Here is a 14,428-nt window from a genome sequence, read left to right on the forward strand (position 1 = left end):
GTTTAATGTGTTCACTCATCGAAAATGTTCACGTGTGAAGTAATTCCAAAATTCAAAACACCTGGAAAACCAAATGAGCTATTTTCAATATGATTTGAGTATTGTAAAAAACACAGATATCACAATGATCCTGTGTCTCAGGATGATAAAAACAATTTGCCAGACAGACCTGTAGGCGTGTGACAAAGCAACCTGCGCAGCGTACAAGATAGAACAACAGGTCTTTGTCTGGATTCTGCAGTCCGAGCCTGCCATTTCAATGTGGAATGACCACGCAAATGTGAAATGTGGTGGTTTGTACAGGGTTGGACATCCTTTGAAATACGATATATTTGTCTAACGACGCCCACCCGCACAGTCAGAGCGCTGCGGTTGTTTATTTTATTTTTTTCCGCTTTGGATTAATTATGCCCCACTTTTATTCTTGCAGGCTCAGTCTTGTTTTATCATTTTGTCACGACAAATTCGCCCAAACATGGGGGGAGAACATAATTCCTTTTAGGCCTGCTGTTAACGGCTCCCTAATATGTCTTCCACCTGTGTGTAGGAGCGCACGCATGTCGGCGCTGACACTTCTCAGGACATCCAGCTGTTTGGAATCGGCATCCAACCACTGCATTGTGTACTGGAACTTTGCCCGGATGGTGATGTCACCTTGATGCCTGTAGGGAACGCCCGGTGAGCTACGTTTTAAACGACTACTACTTTGTCTTTTGAAGCTTTCCATGAGCTCATTGTTGAGGAATTTTCTTTGATATCACAAGAATGTTTCCCCTCCCGCGACAAATGAATTGTTCAACGGCCTTCTGTTTTCCTCCCATGAAAGGATACAGATAATCATCGTTTTTGACGTTTTCTTTGCAGGACCTGTGTTAATGGAACAATGATCGATTCTTTGGTTCATCTCTGGCACGGAGACCGGATCTTATGGGGCAACAACCACTTTTTTAGGTGGGTCATATTTTGACTTCAAACCTAACGTGATGAGTTAGAAAGCTATGAACTGAATCTGTCACAGGATCAATTTACCAAAACGAAAGCGGCGGGACCGTTTGAAGGAGCTGGAGCGGGCTTCTCCCAGGGACAGCTTTGTGGAGGTGGACGTGGAGACCGCCAGTGAGGCCTCTTCTGAGCAGGACTATAGCTATGAGTTTGCTCAAATGGAGGTCATCATGAAGACTCTGGGAAACAACGGTAATTTCAGCTTTCAAGCCACAATGCATTTCTATAGCTAGCACAGAGTGACCAAGAAATTCCATATCTGAAACTCCTCATTTGTTCCAGTTACTTCCCACCTTACCATAGTATTTTTTTTTAATTGATGGAACTATAAAATATTTTAATTCATTCACTTTCCGATCGCCAATTGCAAGGCACACAGAGGGGTTTTATTCATTATTTTATGCCATTTTTTTCAAATGACAGCAACAATAATTTATTTTAGTCCTTCAAAATAAATTCCTGCGCCTATTCTACAGGTTTTAAACGAGACTCGTGAATCGCATGTTAACACTCCCCTATGTGGTTTTTCTAGACCCCATGCAGAATGTGGTCCAAGTTCTAGAAAAACAGTACCTGGAAGAGAAGCGCACGGCTCTGGAGGAACAGAGGATGATGTACGAGAGGGAGCTGGAATCTCTGCGGCAACAACTCTCTCCTGAAAAAACGCAGCAGCACCAACGGAGTAATAGTGAGCGCCTCACGTTCCAGACGCACACACCGCACGGGAAGTTGCAACTGTGGACAGAAGAACGGTGGGTGGCACAATAATTTGGCCCTGTTTTTATCAAATATTTTCTGTTTTTCATCATTCGTTACATCATCCAGACTACAGTACACTGCATTTCTAAGGACAGTCAGTTTCCACTGTGCTAGTTATTCCTATTCTGTGTTATCCCATCATATAAAGTTCTATCCCAGCCTCAAGACTCAGATACTGCAAGTCAGTGTTTAGGGTAGCGAGTGAGTACAGTATTGGCTGTCCTCGTGAAGTGAAGATAACCGCCTCTTGAAAGTTGCTCGTGGACAAGCTTCAGTCAAATGAAGTTCTGGGTCACATTCAAGGTTCTGGTCAGGTCAAACCTCAAAATTGAAACATCGCCATTAAACAGCAATCTACTGTGTGTGTCCTGGATTTAGTCTCAAAGCTTCTATGTGAACCATGCGAAAATTCCCATTTTGCATATCGTACATCTTTTATTCAATATCTCAAAAATATCTTTACTTTTACAGCACAGGTGTTAAAGTCAAGGCCCCGGGGCCAAATCTGGCCCGCCACATCATTTTATTTGGCCCGCGAAAGCAAATCAAGTATGTCAAGTGCCATGATACTTGTGAAACTCCGAAACAAAATTTCAAATTGTCCCATGTAAACCACAATAAGTCATTATTTAGAGCACAGAGGTCAAAGTCAAGGCCCGGGGGCCAAATCTGGGCCACCACATCATTTTATTCGGCCCGCAAAAGCAAATCATCCATGTCTAGTGCCCCGATGCTTGCTAAAGTCCGAACAAAAATTTCAAATTGTCCCATGTAAACCACAATAAGTCATTATTCTTGACTTCAGATTTGAAAATTAGTTATTCATTCATTTGTTGTACGCTCTATATATATATGTGTAGGGGATGATACATTCTAATGCAGGGGTGTCAAAGTCATTTTTTTCCGCGGGCCACATTGTAGTTATGGTTTCCTCTCGAGGGCCGTTATGAATTTGGGGAACCCATTAGAATGTTTAAATCCCTTCAAATATTACATATAGAGCACACAGCAAATTAATGAATAACTCGTTTTCAAATCTGAAGTCAAGAATAATGACTTTTATTGTGGTTGACATACAAAAATATGACATTTTGGCTCAGATTTTAGCAATCATCATGGAATTTAACAAGTTTGATTTGCTTTCGCGGGCCGAAAAAAATGATGTGGCGGGCCGGATTTGGCCCGTGGGCCTTGACTTTGACACCTGTGTTCTAATGCCTTCCCCAAATGTATAATGGCCCCTGAGAGGAAACCGTAACTGCAATGTGGGCCCGGGGCAAAAAAATGAGTTTGACACCCCTGTTTTAAGGAGGTGTTGGCATGGATATCTAACTGTCGCGGCTTGGAATTAAAGCGGATTTACGTGGGACACGAGATATGAGACAATTTATTTTTGTCACTGGATGCTACAGCTTCGTGTTTGCATTCCAAACTTAGATTGTAACAGACGTGCACATTCCACCATGACGTCCTTGGTTTGATTGGATTTGCCTTTGTTCGTCTCGCAGTGGATGATCCACTAGTGACAAGGATGCTTTGATTCTCTCTTTCATCTAGAACTGCTTCGTGCAACAAAGAGGGTGCAGAAAGTGCTTAAGATTGAAGACTGTTTGTGTCTTTTGTGTTGTGTCACATTATTTGTTATTGATTTATTTTTGTTGTTGTTTTGACGAGCCTCGAGAACAGCTCCTGTATTTTGTTTTTCTACTTCTTTCTTTCCTTTTCTCTTACTGTCATCACTTTGCTGCTGTGAAATGTAAATTTCTCCACTGCGAGACTAATAAAAGGCTAATCCAATCCAATCCATGCTACGAAAGCACTCATTTAAAAACTGAATACATTCTTTGTTTCTTCTTGAATAACTGATGATTTGTGTCGGTCTGTTTATGTGCGTCAGGGATGAACTTTTCCGACAGAGTCTTTCTCGGCTCAGGGAACAGGTTTTAAAAGCCAACACCCTGGTGCGAGAGGCCAACTTTTTGGCAGAGGAGATGAACAAAGTGACCGACTATCAGGTCACGCTGCAGATTCCTGCAGCCAACCTTAGCGCAAACCGCAAGGTGAGCCGGCTGGCCAATCAATCATTCTCACTTTTTTCACACGCTCAGGACCATCTAAGATTTTTTTTTTTTAATTCAGCGTGGAGCTATAGTGAGTGAGCCAGCCATCCAGGTGCGCAGGAAGGGGAGGGGAACTCAGGTCTGGACAATTGAAAAGCTGGAGAACAAGCTGGTGGATATGAGAGACCACTACCGGGACTGGAGGGAAGGCGCAGAAGAAGTGGTAAAAAAAAATGGCCGAAATGATTTTTTGCAAAAAATGATTTAATTATGAAGGTTTTTTTTGTCTACTTATAGTACAGCAAGGCGAATGGTAGACACTGTGACCCGTTTTACGACGCACAAGAGAATCACAACCTAATAGGAGTGGCTAACATTTTTCTCGAGTGCCTTTTCCATGATGTGAAACTGCAATATGCTGTTCCCATCATCAGCCAACAGGGGGAGGTAAGAGTATATCACCATTAACTCATTCACTGCCATTCACGAATTAATTCGGGAATTGAAAATATGACGTAGAGTGCCATTTTCATCCATCCACTTCAAGTCGTTTTTCTTTTTAGCACCAGGGGTTTGCTTGTGTCTTTTTGTGTACAGTTAGCAGGAAGGCTACATGTGGAGCTGACGCGGATCAGCGGTGCTGTGCCCGAGCGCCTTAGCGGTGGAGATGACTCATCTGAAAATTCCAGTGAGAGTAGCTGCTATGAAGTCTTGGACACCAATGGAGAAATTGTCCATGTGGCCAAGAGGCTCATAATCAGGGTAAATGATGCATCTATTAAAGGACAACCGACGCCTCCGGACAAGTTGTGTCCATAATTTGTAAAATCACTTCAAATGACTTCAAATGACTTCAACTGAGCGTATTTTACAAAGATTCCACCGCATATAGCTATATTTTACGTTTTAAGACTAGCGCTGAATTTAAGGAAGTCTTGTTTTCGAGTTGGTGACGTGACATCGCATCAGGAACGCCCCTGACAGAGAAAGCGACACACAATGCATTTTGGGTACTTTGTTTGGTATGAAAACTTCGTGTTGATTCGTGTTGATCTGTGTTGATGGCGAAATTAGAAGGAAAACACATAAATAATGCGATGGTGAATCGTGTGTTGCACCAAGACTACTATTTGATACTAGTTGACACAAATTCCCAGCAGACAAATCAGCCCATTTCCAACGGTGCTTTGGCGCCATCTTGTGCATTTTCTGGGACGCTACATTGCAGTCCAGATGCCTCAAAATGAAACAGAAGGACTTCTTTAATCAATTGCAAACATTTATGCTTTCCTCTTCAGAACTATTTGAATCATATTCATAATAATAATAATAATAATAATAATAATAATATTTTATTTATAAGTGCCTTTCAAAACTCTCAAGGTCACTTTACAGTCACAGGATAAGTTTCTCAGTGGGTGATCAGCGGCAGCCACACGCGCCAGCGTTCACTCAACCCGGAAGTAACTCAAATAGAAAGCTACCTAGCTAATAGATACCTAATAGCTAGTTTAGCAACTGGATGAGTAACAAGAAAGCATCTTCTCCAAATCTGAAGCCATTGATTTGATTCTCCAACAAGGCAAGACATCTTGGCGTGATGTCACGAACAAGGGGGCGGGACCTTCTGAAACTCGCCATTTACTAGGTCATTTTGAAGTAGTTTTGGGACACTTTAAGTCATTTTTATTGGTGTTTTGCATTTGACTAAAAATATCCGCCTGCGTGTTTTGGGTATTTTAGATGCTATAAAACGTTTTTCTGATGTCAGTTAGGAAACAAAAAATGGTGTCTGTTGTCCTTTAAGATTTTGCATGATTTGTTTCATGTTGACTTGACTTACGAGTTACCCAATTTCAACTTTTGCTTGGTTAATTACTGCAAGTTACAAGTCATGCTTTGAGTTATGAATGGGTGTCAGGTATATTGCACTTGCAAAACTCTCCAGTTCTTGTCAAAATATTTGTATATTTTAATTAATTTTTATTTGGTTAGCTGTTCACAAATATTTATATAATATATTTGGAAAACGTTTTCATTCACTGAAGGTGCGCCTTATAGTCCGGTGCGCCTTATACAGTATATGGAAAAGGTTTGAAAATACACCATTCATTGGAGGTGCGCCTTATACTCCAGTGCGCCTTATACAATGGAAAATACGGTAATTCTCTTTGTTGATGTTTATTTTGACAGTAAAATTGAACTAGGGTGGATTTAAAATGTCTCAGAGCCATTTTTTCAGTATATTTCCCTATCTTCTTAACAGCTTCTTGTAATTTCACTACCGCCACAAAGTGCCGACATATCCAAATAAAGAAATAAATAAATAAATATCTTCCAGGACGCTGCTCATCTCGGGTCACTTGTATCTCAGGACACCGTTCATTGTACAAGTAGATTGACTGAATAAACTTGTTAATCAAGGTACCACTGTTGTCAAGTAATCCGTTTTCATTTACACTATTTTCGCTTTACAGATTCGCATCAGCGAAGCGACGGGGCTACCCCTCAACCTGTCCAACTTTGTCTTCTGTCAATACACATTTTGGGAACACGGCGAACCCACAGTTGCCCCTCCAATGGTGAGCCCGGACAGACCATCCCCTCGTAGCCCAGATGTACAGTTTACTGTCCAGTTTGACCACTGCAAGGTGAGAGCGTCCTGCTTGAAGCTTTTTACCTCCACACGGAAGCTAGTAGACATACGTACTTTGATTTTGCAGGTGATGCTTTTTTTAATCCTTCTGTGTGCCGTTTCTAAAATCAACCGAATGCTTTGGGCCGAATTAACCAAGAATGAACTGCAGCGTCTTTTAATTTCACTTTATTTGCAACCATGGTTTGTTCCATGTTAACTCATTCGCTGCCATTTCCGAATTTATTTGGGAATTTAACAGTGTGATGTGGAGTGCCATTGCCGAATTTTTGGGTGTTTTGTTTTTCCTTGTGGGGAGTGCCGATAAAGTGCTGGTAAGACCTCTGGCAATGTTATTGTCTTCTACAAGGGATCAGCATTTGCCTTCTGTCTGTGTTAGCACTTTGTTACAGCTTCAGCTGTTGTTAAAGTGCTATATAAATCAATATGTATTTATTGAATTGTATTTTGTACAGCTGCCCCCGTGTCAAGCTCAGATAACTCCAGACGGATATAACTTAGGAATTAACTATTTTTTTTCTGATGAAAGAAGAGAGTCTAAAGTTTCTAACGCTGTATTGTATGTTTATTTCGTCCAAGGACTCAATAATCTGTGGGTCCTGCAATTTGAGTTAAAATGAGTGAATATGTCCACTGGAGTGGACATATTTTAGCACATCATCTGGCAGTGAATGAGTTAATGTCTTATTCGCCAAGGATAGTCATAATGATATTACAGTGTGAATACACTCACAAAATTTTGATGGTTGGCTGCATTTTGAATCTATTTATCCCCACCCAGATTGCACATATGGCAAATTCATGAAAGTTTCTTTGCTCCATTTTTTTATTGGCATGCAAAAGCCACACGTGACTTTTGCAAATTTGACCTTCAGCTTTTTTTTGCAGGACTATGTTGTACATGTGACAGATGACTTTCTGGAGTTCATATCAGATGGCGCTTTGTCAATTGAGGTATGGGGTCATTGCTGTGCTGGGAATGGCCGTTCTCGGTGGGAGTTAGATGCGCTGGAAGCCAAGACTCAGACACTAAAAGACAGGTATGTACAAGATGATTTCACGCCGATGGGTAAACAAGGAAGGATTCGTACGTGTCTCTCACGTTGGTGTATATTCACGAAGATGGAGCGAGGTGTCTCGCAGGATCGAGCTGTGGGTCTCCATCCAGGAACTCAACGAACAAGGAGAGTACGCCGCTGTAGAGCTGCAACCTGGAAAAGACATCAGCACGGGAGGAGTCTTCCAACTGCGGCAGGTCGGCGAAAAATTGAAAACTTATGTCATTCTGTCATTAAAAAAAACCTGTTTTAAAAGTAAGTTCCTGAAGCACCACACTGAGGTTGATCTGTCCAAGTAGGGCCACTCTAGGAGGCTGCATGTCACTGTGAAGCCAGTCCAAAAGTCAGGCACTCTGCCTCTGCTGGTGGAGGCGATGCTGTCTGTCTCTATCGGCTGTGTGACACTGCGCTCCTCCAAACTGCAGAGACCCCTCGATACCTACCAGGTCAGTCAACATAGTTTTTATTGAACACACCCATAACATGGAAATGCTGGTTAAAAAAATAGTACATTAGTTTTCGATTCGGCAAAACTTTTCTTGAGCACAATTATAATTTTACATCAGTTAGCTTAATATGCTAAGTTGCTAACGTAATTCATCTGTTTAATGTAAAACCTTGGTTGGCTCAGTGAGAGAGAAAATGTATACACTAAAATGCCAGGGTTTTTGTCATTCATTTTCACTCAAATTGCAGAACCCACAGAGTTTTGAAAGGCGCTTATAAATGAAATCTATTATTATTATTATAATATTGAGTTTCAGGACTACATAAACATCCAATACAGCGTAAGAAACCTTACACTCTCTTCTTTAATCAGAAAAAAATAGTTAATTCCCAAGTTATAAGGGTCTGGAGTTATATGAGCTTGAAATGAGGGTGGCTGTCCAAAATAAATGGCAATTCATACATATTAATTTATATAGCGCTTAAACAACAGCCGAAGCTGCAGCAAAGCGCTAACAAAAGGCAAATGCTGCCCTTGTGGAAAGGAAAATACTTTGCCAGAGGTCTGACCAGCGCTTTATCGGAACCCTAGCATGAAAAAAAAATAATACCCAAACAAATTCCGGAATGGCGCTATACGTCATAGTTCCAATTCCCGAATAAATTCGTGAATGGCAGTGAATGAGTTAATGATCAACGTAATACAGTTCGCCTTCAATACATTTTATCCAATTTTCAAATAAATATACAAGCAGTCCCCTTGCACAAATGTGTTTTTGTAGGGAAAGTTGCATACGAGCTGTAAATTATTCTGAGCTGTCACTTGCTCCCCCTCCACACACACACACACACACACACACACACATACACTCGCAATTTAACACGCATCTGACAGCGTGTGTTCTCTCTCTCCTGCCAGAGAGAGGTGCAAGACGATATGGATAGTTATCAGGTACCCTCATCCTGCTGTAACATAACCCGAAGCACGTGTTTGCGAAAAGGCCCCTTGTTTGAAGGCCTACTAGGGAGAAGAAAGAAAGGGTGCTGTTCCTCTCCCGGAAAAAAAAAGTTGCTTTATTAAACAAAACGCACACGATGCTGTAAGAACGTGTCATAACGGCCATTCTTTGGCAGCCAAACACAGCTCCACCCTATGCTGACATACGCAGGACATTTTGCACATTAATGCTACCGTTTGCTTGCCACTACTGAAGAGCTGCAAAAACGATACATTTTTGTCTAAACAATTTGCTTTGCATGCCTGACACTACTTTGCATGAAGGACGTGCACTGATATGAGAGGTGTGATGTCATTTGATGTTGAAAGGATTTTCTTTTTGTATTCTTTTAACTTTTAATGGAGAATTTACTGCAAGGTGGGATTCTGAGTGACTGCTGCATGCGAATATGTGAGTGAATGAATGTGTGAGTGTGTCAAAGGGTTCTATGGTTTGTTTTTTTTATCTGACCCTGAAGTACTTTTAGCTTAACAGAAATATTTCATATGAGAGCTCATTTCCAGCATTATCTTTTGGCCTATATGAGATACAGGGTTAAAAATTAGGGTCTAAAGGAGCATATATGGCCAACAATCAGGTTGACCTTTGCCCTCATCTGGTATCACTTAGCGACACGCAGCCTCCTGCAAAAAGCCCAATCTGCATTGATTCTAGTTCATGTTTGCGTCTAGGAGGAAGATCTCAGCTGCGTGAGAGAGCGATGGTCTGAAGCTCTCATCAAACGACGGGAGTACCTCGATGAACAAATTAAGAAGATCATAAACAAGCACGGTGAGTCATAAAAAAATGCCAACTTTTTACTCGGTCGGGCAGTTCAGTACAGTTTATCACGGTATGATTTGAATAAAACCCATCATTTGTTAGCGTGTTTTATTGCCGATTTAAAGTACGGTAGTTGGTAGTTTGTGGTCAGAACTTGATCTTGATCTTAGTTTTAGTCCCAGGTGCTTTCTACTGTCTTTGTGAGTGCTTTATGTTCTATATACAGTGAGACCTCAACTTACAAACTTAATTGGTTCCCAGACAGCGTGTGTAAGGCGAAAAGTGTGTATCTCAAAAACAAATTTCCCATAGGAAACCATTAAAATGGGAATAATCCGTTCCGGGGTTTCCATAAAATATACTTTTCAACTAAATAAGCCTTAAAACTACACACAACCATACCTTATTCTATGTATAATAAATGTGCTATTGTATTGTAATAAAAGAAATACACTGCATTATATCATAAAGTCACTTTATTTACATTTGGATGGTCATTTATGGCGTGATGGAATGGCGTTGGAGGTGAAAGGTCAAAGGGAATTGCTGTTTGGAAAGAGAGGCGCATTACATGAGGACTGTAATTAAAGAAATAAACTGTGCTGTAAAATAAAGTTTTATTTACCTTTTTGATGGTCGTTGATGTCTTATGTAAGGAGAGTCACCTTCCATAAGGACTGTTGGTAACTTAACCTCTGGTGCTGTTCGGTCGTGTGCTTCAGCCGATGATCACTCCGCCAGCCGTGGTGGGTGTGTATTATGAAAATAGTGCTTATTATAAGGTTTAAATTTCATAAATTTGACGTTTGTAAGACGAAAAGTTTGTAAGATAAGGTGTTTGTAAGTTGAGGTCTCACTGTATATAGATGTCCACTGATATACTGATAGATGTTAAGTGCTTTGTTCCAGCTTCAGCTGTTGTTAAAGCGCTATATAAATCAATATTGTACTGTAACTACCCCACACAAGCAAAACCATGAGGTACTTCTGTATAGGACTCAACCAAAACCATTGTGCATCACATCATTTGGTACCCAAAATCAACGACTTTTGGAAAATCAACTAGCGAAAGGAAGCGTTGCAGACTAAAGGACTACTTTTTTTACTTTATGGTTTTCTGATGGTGACTTTCTCCTTCCCTCTCCCTCCATCCAGAGAAATCAGAGGAAGATATTGAACGTGAAGCCCGCCTGGTGGAACAATGGGTCGGCCTTACCGAGGAGAGAAACGCCGTGCTCGTACCCGCGCCTGGAAGTGGCATTCCTGGAGCTCCTGCCGACTGGTATCCAATATTTATCTTATTTCCTTTTCCTTTCACAATTTTGCTGCTGTGAATTGTGAATTTCTCCACTGTGAGATTAATAAAGGCTAATCTAATTCAACGTATTCACTGTCAGACGTGCAATAATAATAATAATAATAATAATAATAATAATACATTTAATTTCTAAGCGCCTTTCAAAACTCTTAAGGACACTTTTTTGTGTGGGGTGAGCAGCGGCAGCCATTCGCGCCAGCGTTCACTCTACCCGGAAGTAACACAGCAGCAAAGTTATGAAAGGTAGAGGAAAGCAAAGAAAGAAGTAGAAAAACAAAATACAGGAGCTGCTGGAAAGGCAAACACTCTCGCGGCGTCATCTTGAAGTAAAAAATAAATAAATAAATAACAAATACTCCAGTGCCAGGGTTTTTGTCATTGTCACTTGAATTCCAGGACCCACAGAATATTGAGTTTTAGGACTAGATAAACATTCAGTGCAGCATAAGAAACCTTACACTCTCTCCTATCATCAGGAAAAAAAAATGTTAATTCCTAAATTATATGGGTCCTGAGTTATTTGAGCTTGAAATGAGGGCGACTGTCCAAAATACAATGCAATATATACATATTGGTTTATATCGCACTTGAACAACAGCTGGAGCTGGAACAAAGCGCTAACATGGAAAAAAGGGAAATGCTTCCCCCTTGTGGAAGGGAAAAAACATTGCCAGAGGCCATGGCCAGAGCTTTATAAGTACCCAAGCGTTAAAAAAACAAAACCCGAACAAATTTGGGAATGGCGCTCTGCATCATATTTTCAATTCCCGAATAAATTCGTGAATGGCAGTGAATGAGTTAAATGGTTATATACTCTTACCTCCCCCTGTACAATACATACATTGGATTGGATATTGGTTTATATCGCGCTGGAACAAAACCTGAAGCTGGAACAAAGCTCTAACATGGAAAAAAGGGAAATACTGGACCATTGTGGATGGGGAAAAAACATTGCCAGAGGCCATAACCGGCGCTTTATGCGCACCCAAGCAAAAACAAAGCCACAACAAATTTGGGAGTATTTTTTTCAATTCCCGAATACATTTGTGAATAGTAGTGAATGAGTTAATCTAATCCAATATAATCCAATTTTAGTCTACGTTTCATGTCAGTTTCATTTCATTTATTGCTTTCGTAAGTAATATTGCTTCGAACTTCTGCCCGTAGGACCCCGCCTGCCGGAATGGAGGCTCATGTTCCAGTCCTCTTTCTTGATTTGAATGGTTTGTGAAACACATTTTTCAAGGAAAGTTAAAGTAAGCACCCATGTTATTAGGTGTTTTTAAAATAATTTCTTAAATAGACAAGATAATAAAGAGAGAATTTTAAGCAACGCTCCTTATTTAATTTAAATATTTGCGTCATCCGAATGGCTGCCTGATGAATGGGTGTTTAAGACTTCATAGAATCAGAATCATCTTTATTGCCAAGTATGTAGAACACACAAGGAATTTGTTTCCGGTAGAACACGCTGCACTAGTATCGTCGTCAAAAAAACTGCTAAGTGGCACTATACAGTTCCATTTTGGCTACTGTTGATGTAGGTGGTTTAATGTGAAATATGCATGTGGAACTGATCATTATTGTCTTTGGAAAAACATTTTTCATTCAGCTCTTTTATCTCCGTTTCGACTGCACAGATATATTTAATGCGTGTAGTTTTTAGAAGCTTGATATAGATATGTTTTGTTCCACCAGCTGATAATCTGACAGTGAATGAGCAGTTGACAGGCCCACATGCTGCAGGCGTTAACTCCATCCTCCCCAAAGAGCACGGAAGTCAATTTTTCTACCTCCCCATCATCAAGCACAGCGATGAGGAAGTGAGTCACTGCTTTATGTTCACTGCCCTCTTGTGTTCAAAGATAGAACTGTGCACCAACTTTATGCGGTCGACATGCGATCTAGTTTTACACATCCCCTGTGCAGTTTTCAATTTTTAAAACACATTTTCTCCATGTTGTTTTTTTACAGGTGTCAGCTGTGTGTTCCTGGGACTCATCCATCCACGATTCTGTGCATCTCAATCGGGTCACATCTCCTCATGAACGTATCTACCTTATCCTCAAAATCACAGTACAGCTTAGTCACCCTGCCTCAATGGAGCTGATATTGCGCAAGAGAGTCGCCGTCAACATTTACAACAAGCAGGTTCGTCTGCGAGAAATGACATGATGATTTATAGCGGCATATCACATAATTAGCTCACCTAATTTAACTTTTCTCAAACAACAGAGTTTCACACAAAGTCTCAAAAGGAGAATGTCCATCAAGAACATGCTTTACTCCTGCGGTGTGACCTATGACATTGTTTCCAACGTACCAAAGGTACAACGTGATTTCTTTGTATTCTAATAATTAACTCATTCACTGCCAAACAATGTGCAAAAAATGTGTGCAATCCAGTACCAGGGTTTTTGTCATTTTCACTCAAATTGCAGGACCCATAGAATATTGAGTTTTATGGCTACAAACATTCAATGCAGCGTTAGAAACCTTAGATTGTCTTCTTTCATCAGAAAAAAACAGTTAATTCCTAAATTATATGGGTCTGGAGTTATCTGAGCTTGAAATGGGGGCAGCTGTACAAAAGGCAAATGCTGCCCCCTAGTGGGAGGGAATAACATTGCCTGAGGTCTGACCAGCGCTATTAATTTATTTAAAATTCGGGAATGGCAGTGATTAAGTTAACTAAAAGATGAACTGAACCCCCTTTTCTCAATTTTCCACATCAGGCCTCAGAGGAACCAGAGGAGAGAGAGACGTTGGCCCTCATGGCTGCACGGGCAGACAGCGAGGAGACTCCAGATGGAGAAACCTATATTGAGAAATACACTCGAGGAGTTCTGCAAGTGGAGAATATCCTGAATTTGGAGAGGTTGCGACAGGTATAGTTGGGCCATGGAAACCATGGATTGTTGCAGATGCCAAAATTAGATAATTATCAGTTAAACCTGGGGTTTTGCCATCCCTGTCAACCGGTCATATTTTTCTGTGTTCTGTCCGATTTTTGTACATTTTTAGATGTGTAAGGCATACGAGAAAGTTTGTACGGGAAACAACAAAATTGTAAAATATAATCTTGAGATATTTTTTATTCCGTTTTCGTCATTAAATATTAGCAATAATGTTAATGATAACAAATATCGTTACTCGTAAAAAAGTCGAACACCGAGATAACAAGTTTCGTGAAGAAACAAAAGTTCAGATGAAAAAACTTCCAGTCAAGTGGATTTTATTTTGAAATCAGTTAAAAATAAATGTTTTACTGTATCATTCATATACAGTGAGACCTCAACTTACAAACACCTTAACTTACAAACTTTTCGTCTTACAAACGTCAAATT

General features: G+C 40.4%; 2 protein-coding genes across 12 annotated transcripts in view; both read left to right on the plus strand.

The window, feature by feature from the left end:
* The window catches only part of LOC148896870 (uncharacterized), a 68,993-nt gene that overhangs the window by 54,271 nt on the left and 294 nt on the right, over positions 1 to 14,428 (plus strand). The gene's annotated exons all lie outside the window — the stretch shown is intronic.
* kif13a (kinesin family member 13A) overlaps positions 1 to 14,428 on the plus strand; it is a 56,401-nt gene that overhangs the window by 28,343 nt on the left and 13,630 nt on the right. For 8 of the 11 annotated variants that reach the window (XM_088997887.1, XM_088997886.1, XM_088997882.1 and 5 more), the window contains exons 14-33: positions 548 to 678; positions 865 to 951; positions 1,019 to 1,194; positions 1,535 to 1,754; positions 3,659 to 3,821; positions 3,901 to 4,044; positions 4,119 to 4,268; positions 4,419 to 4,583; positions 6,299 to 6,472; positions 7,366 to 7,517; positions 7,600 to 7,732; positions 7,835 to 7,981; positions 8,902 to 8,934; positions 9,673 to 9,772; positions 10,919 to 11,045; positions 12,249 to 12,304; positions 12,780 to 12,904; positions 13,056 to 13,232; positions 13,317 to 13,409; positions 13,817 to 13,969. In XM_088997887.1, coding sequence (XP_088854013.1) covers positions 548 to 678; positions 865 to 951; positions 1,019 to 1,194; positions 1,535 to 1,754; positions 3,659 to 3,821; positions 3,901 to 4,044; positions 4,119 to 4,268; positions 4,419 to 4,583; positions 6,299 to 6,472; positions 7,366 to 7,517; positions 7,600 to 7,732; positions 7,835 to 7,981; positions 8,902 to 8,934; positions 9,673 to 9,772; positions 10,919 to 11,045; positions 12,249 to 12,304; positions 12,780 to 12,904; positions 13,056 to 13,232; positions 13,317 to 13,409; positions 13,817 to 13,969 — 2,706 coding nt within the window. The remainder of the gene's footprint in view (positions 1 to 547; positions 679 to 864; positions 952 to 1,018; positions 1,195 to 1,534; positions 1,755 to 3,658; positions 3,822 to 3,900; positions 4,045 to 4,118; positions 4,269 to 4,418; positions 4,584 to 6,298; positions 6,473 to 7,365; positions 7,518 to 7,599; positions 7,733 to 7,834; positions 7,982 to 8,901; positions 8,935 to 9,672; positions 9,773 to 10,918; positions 11,046 to 12,248; positions 12,305 to 12,779; positions 12,905 to 13,055; positions 13,233 to 13,316; positions 13,410 to 13,816; positions 13,970 to 14,428) is intronic. The other 3 variants (XM_088997893.1, XM_088997888.1, XM_088997892.1) reach the window with 1 other exon arrangement.

The sequence above is a fragment of the Hippocampus bargibanti genome, linkage group LG06 (genome assembly GCF_051943395.1).
Source record: "Hippocampus bargibanti isolate YZ-2025 linkage group LG06, ASM5194339v1, whole genome shotgun sequence".
In the NCBI taxonomy this organism is placed as follows: Eukaryota; Metazoa; Chordata; class Actinopteri; order Syngnathiformes; family Syngnathidae; genus Hippocampus; species Hippocampus bargibanti.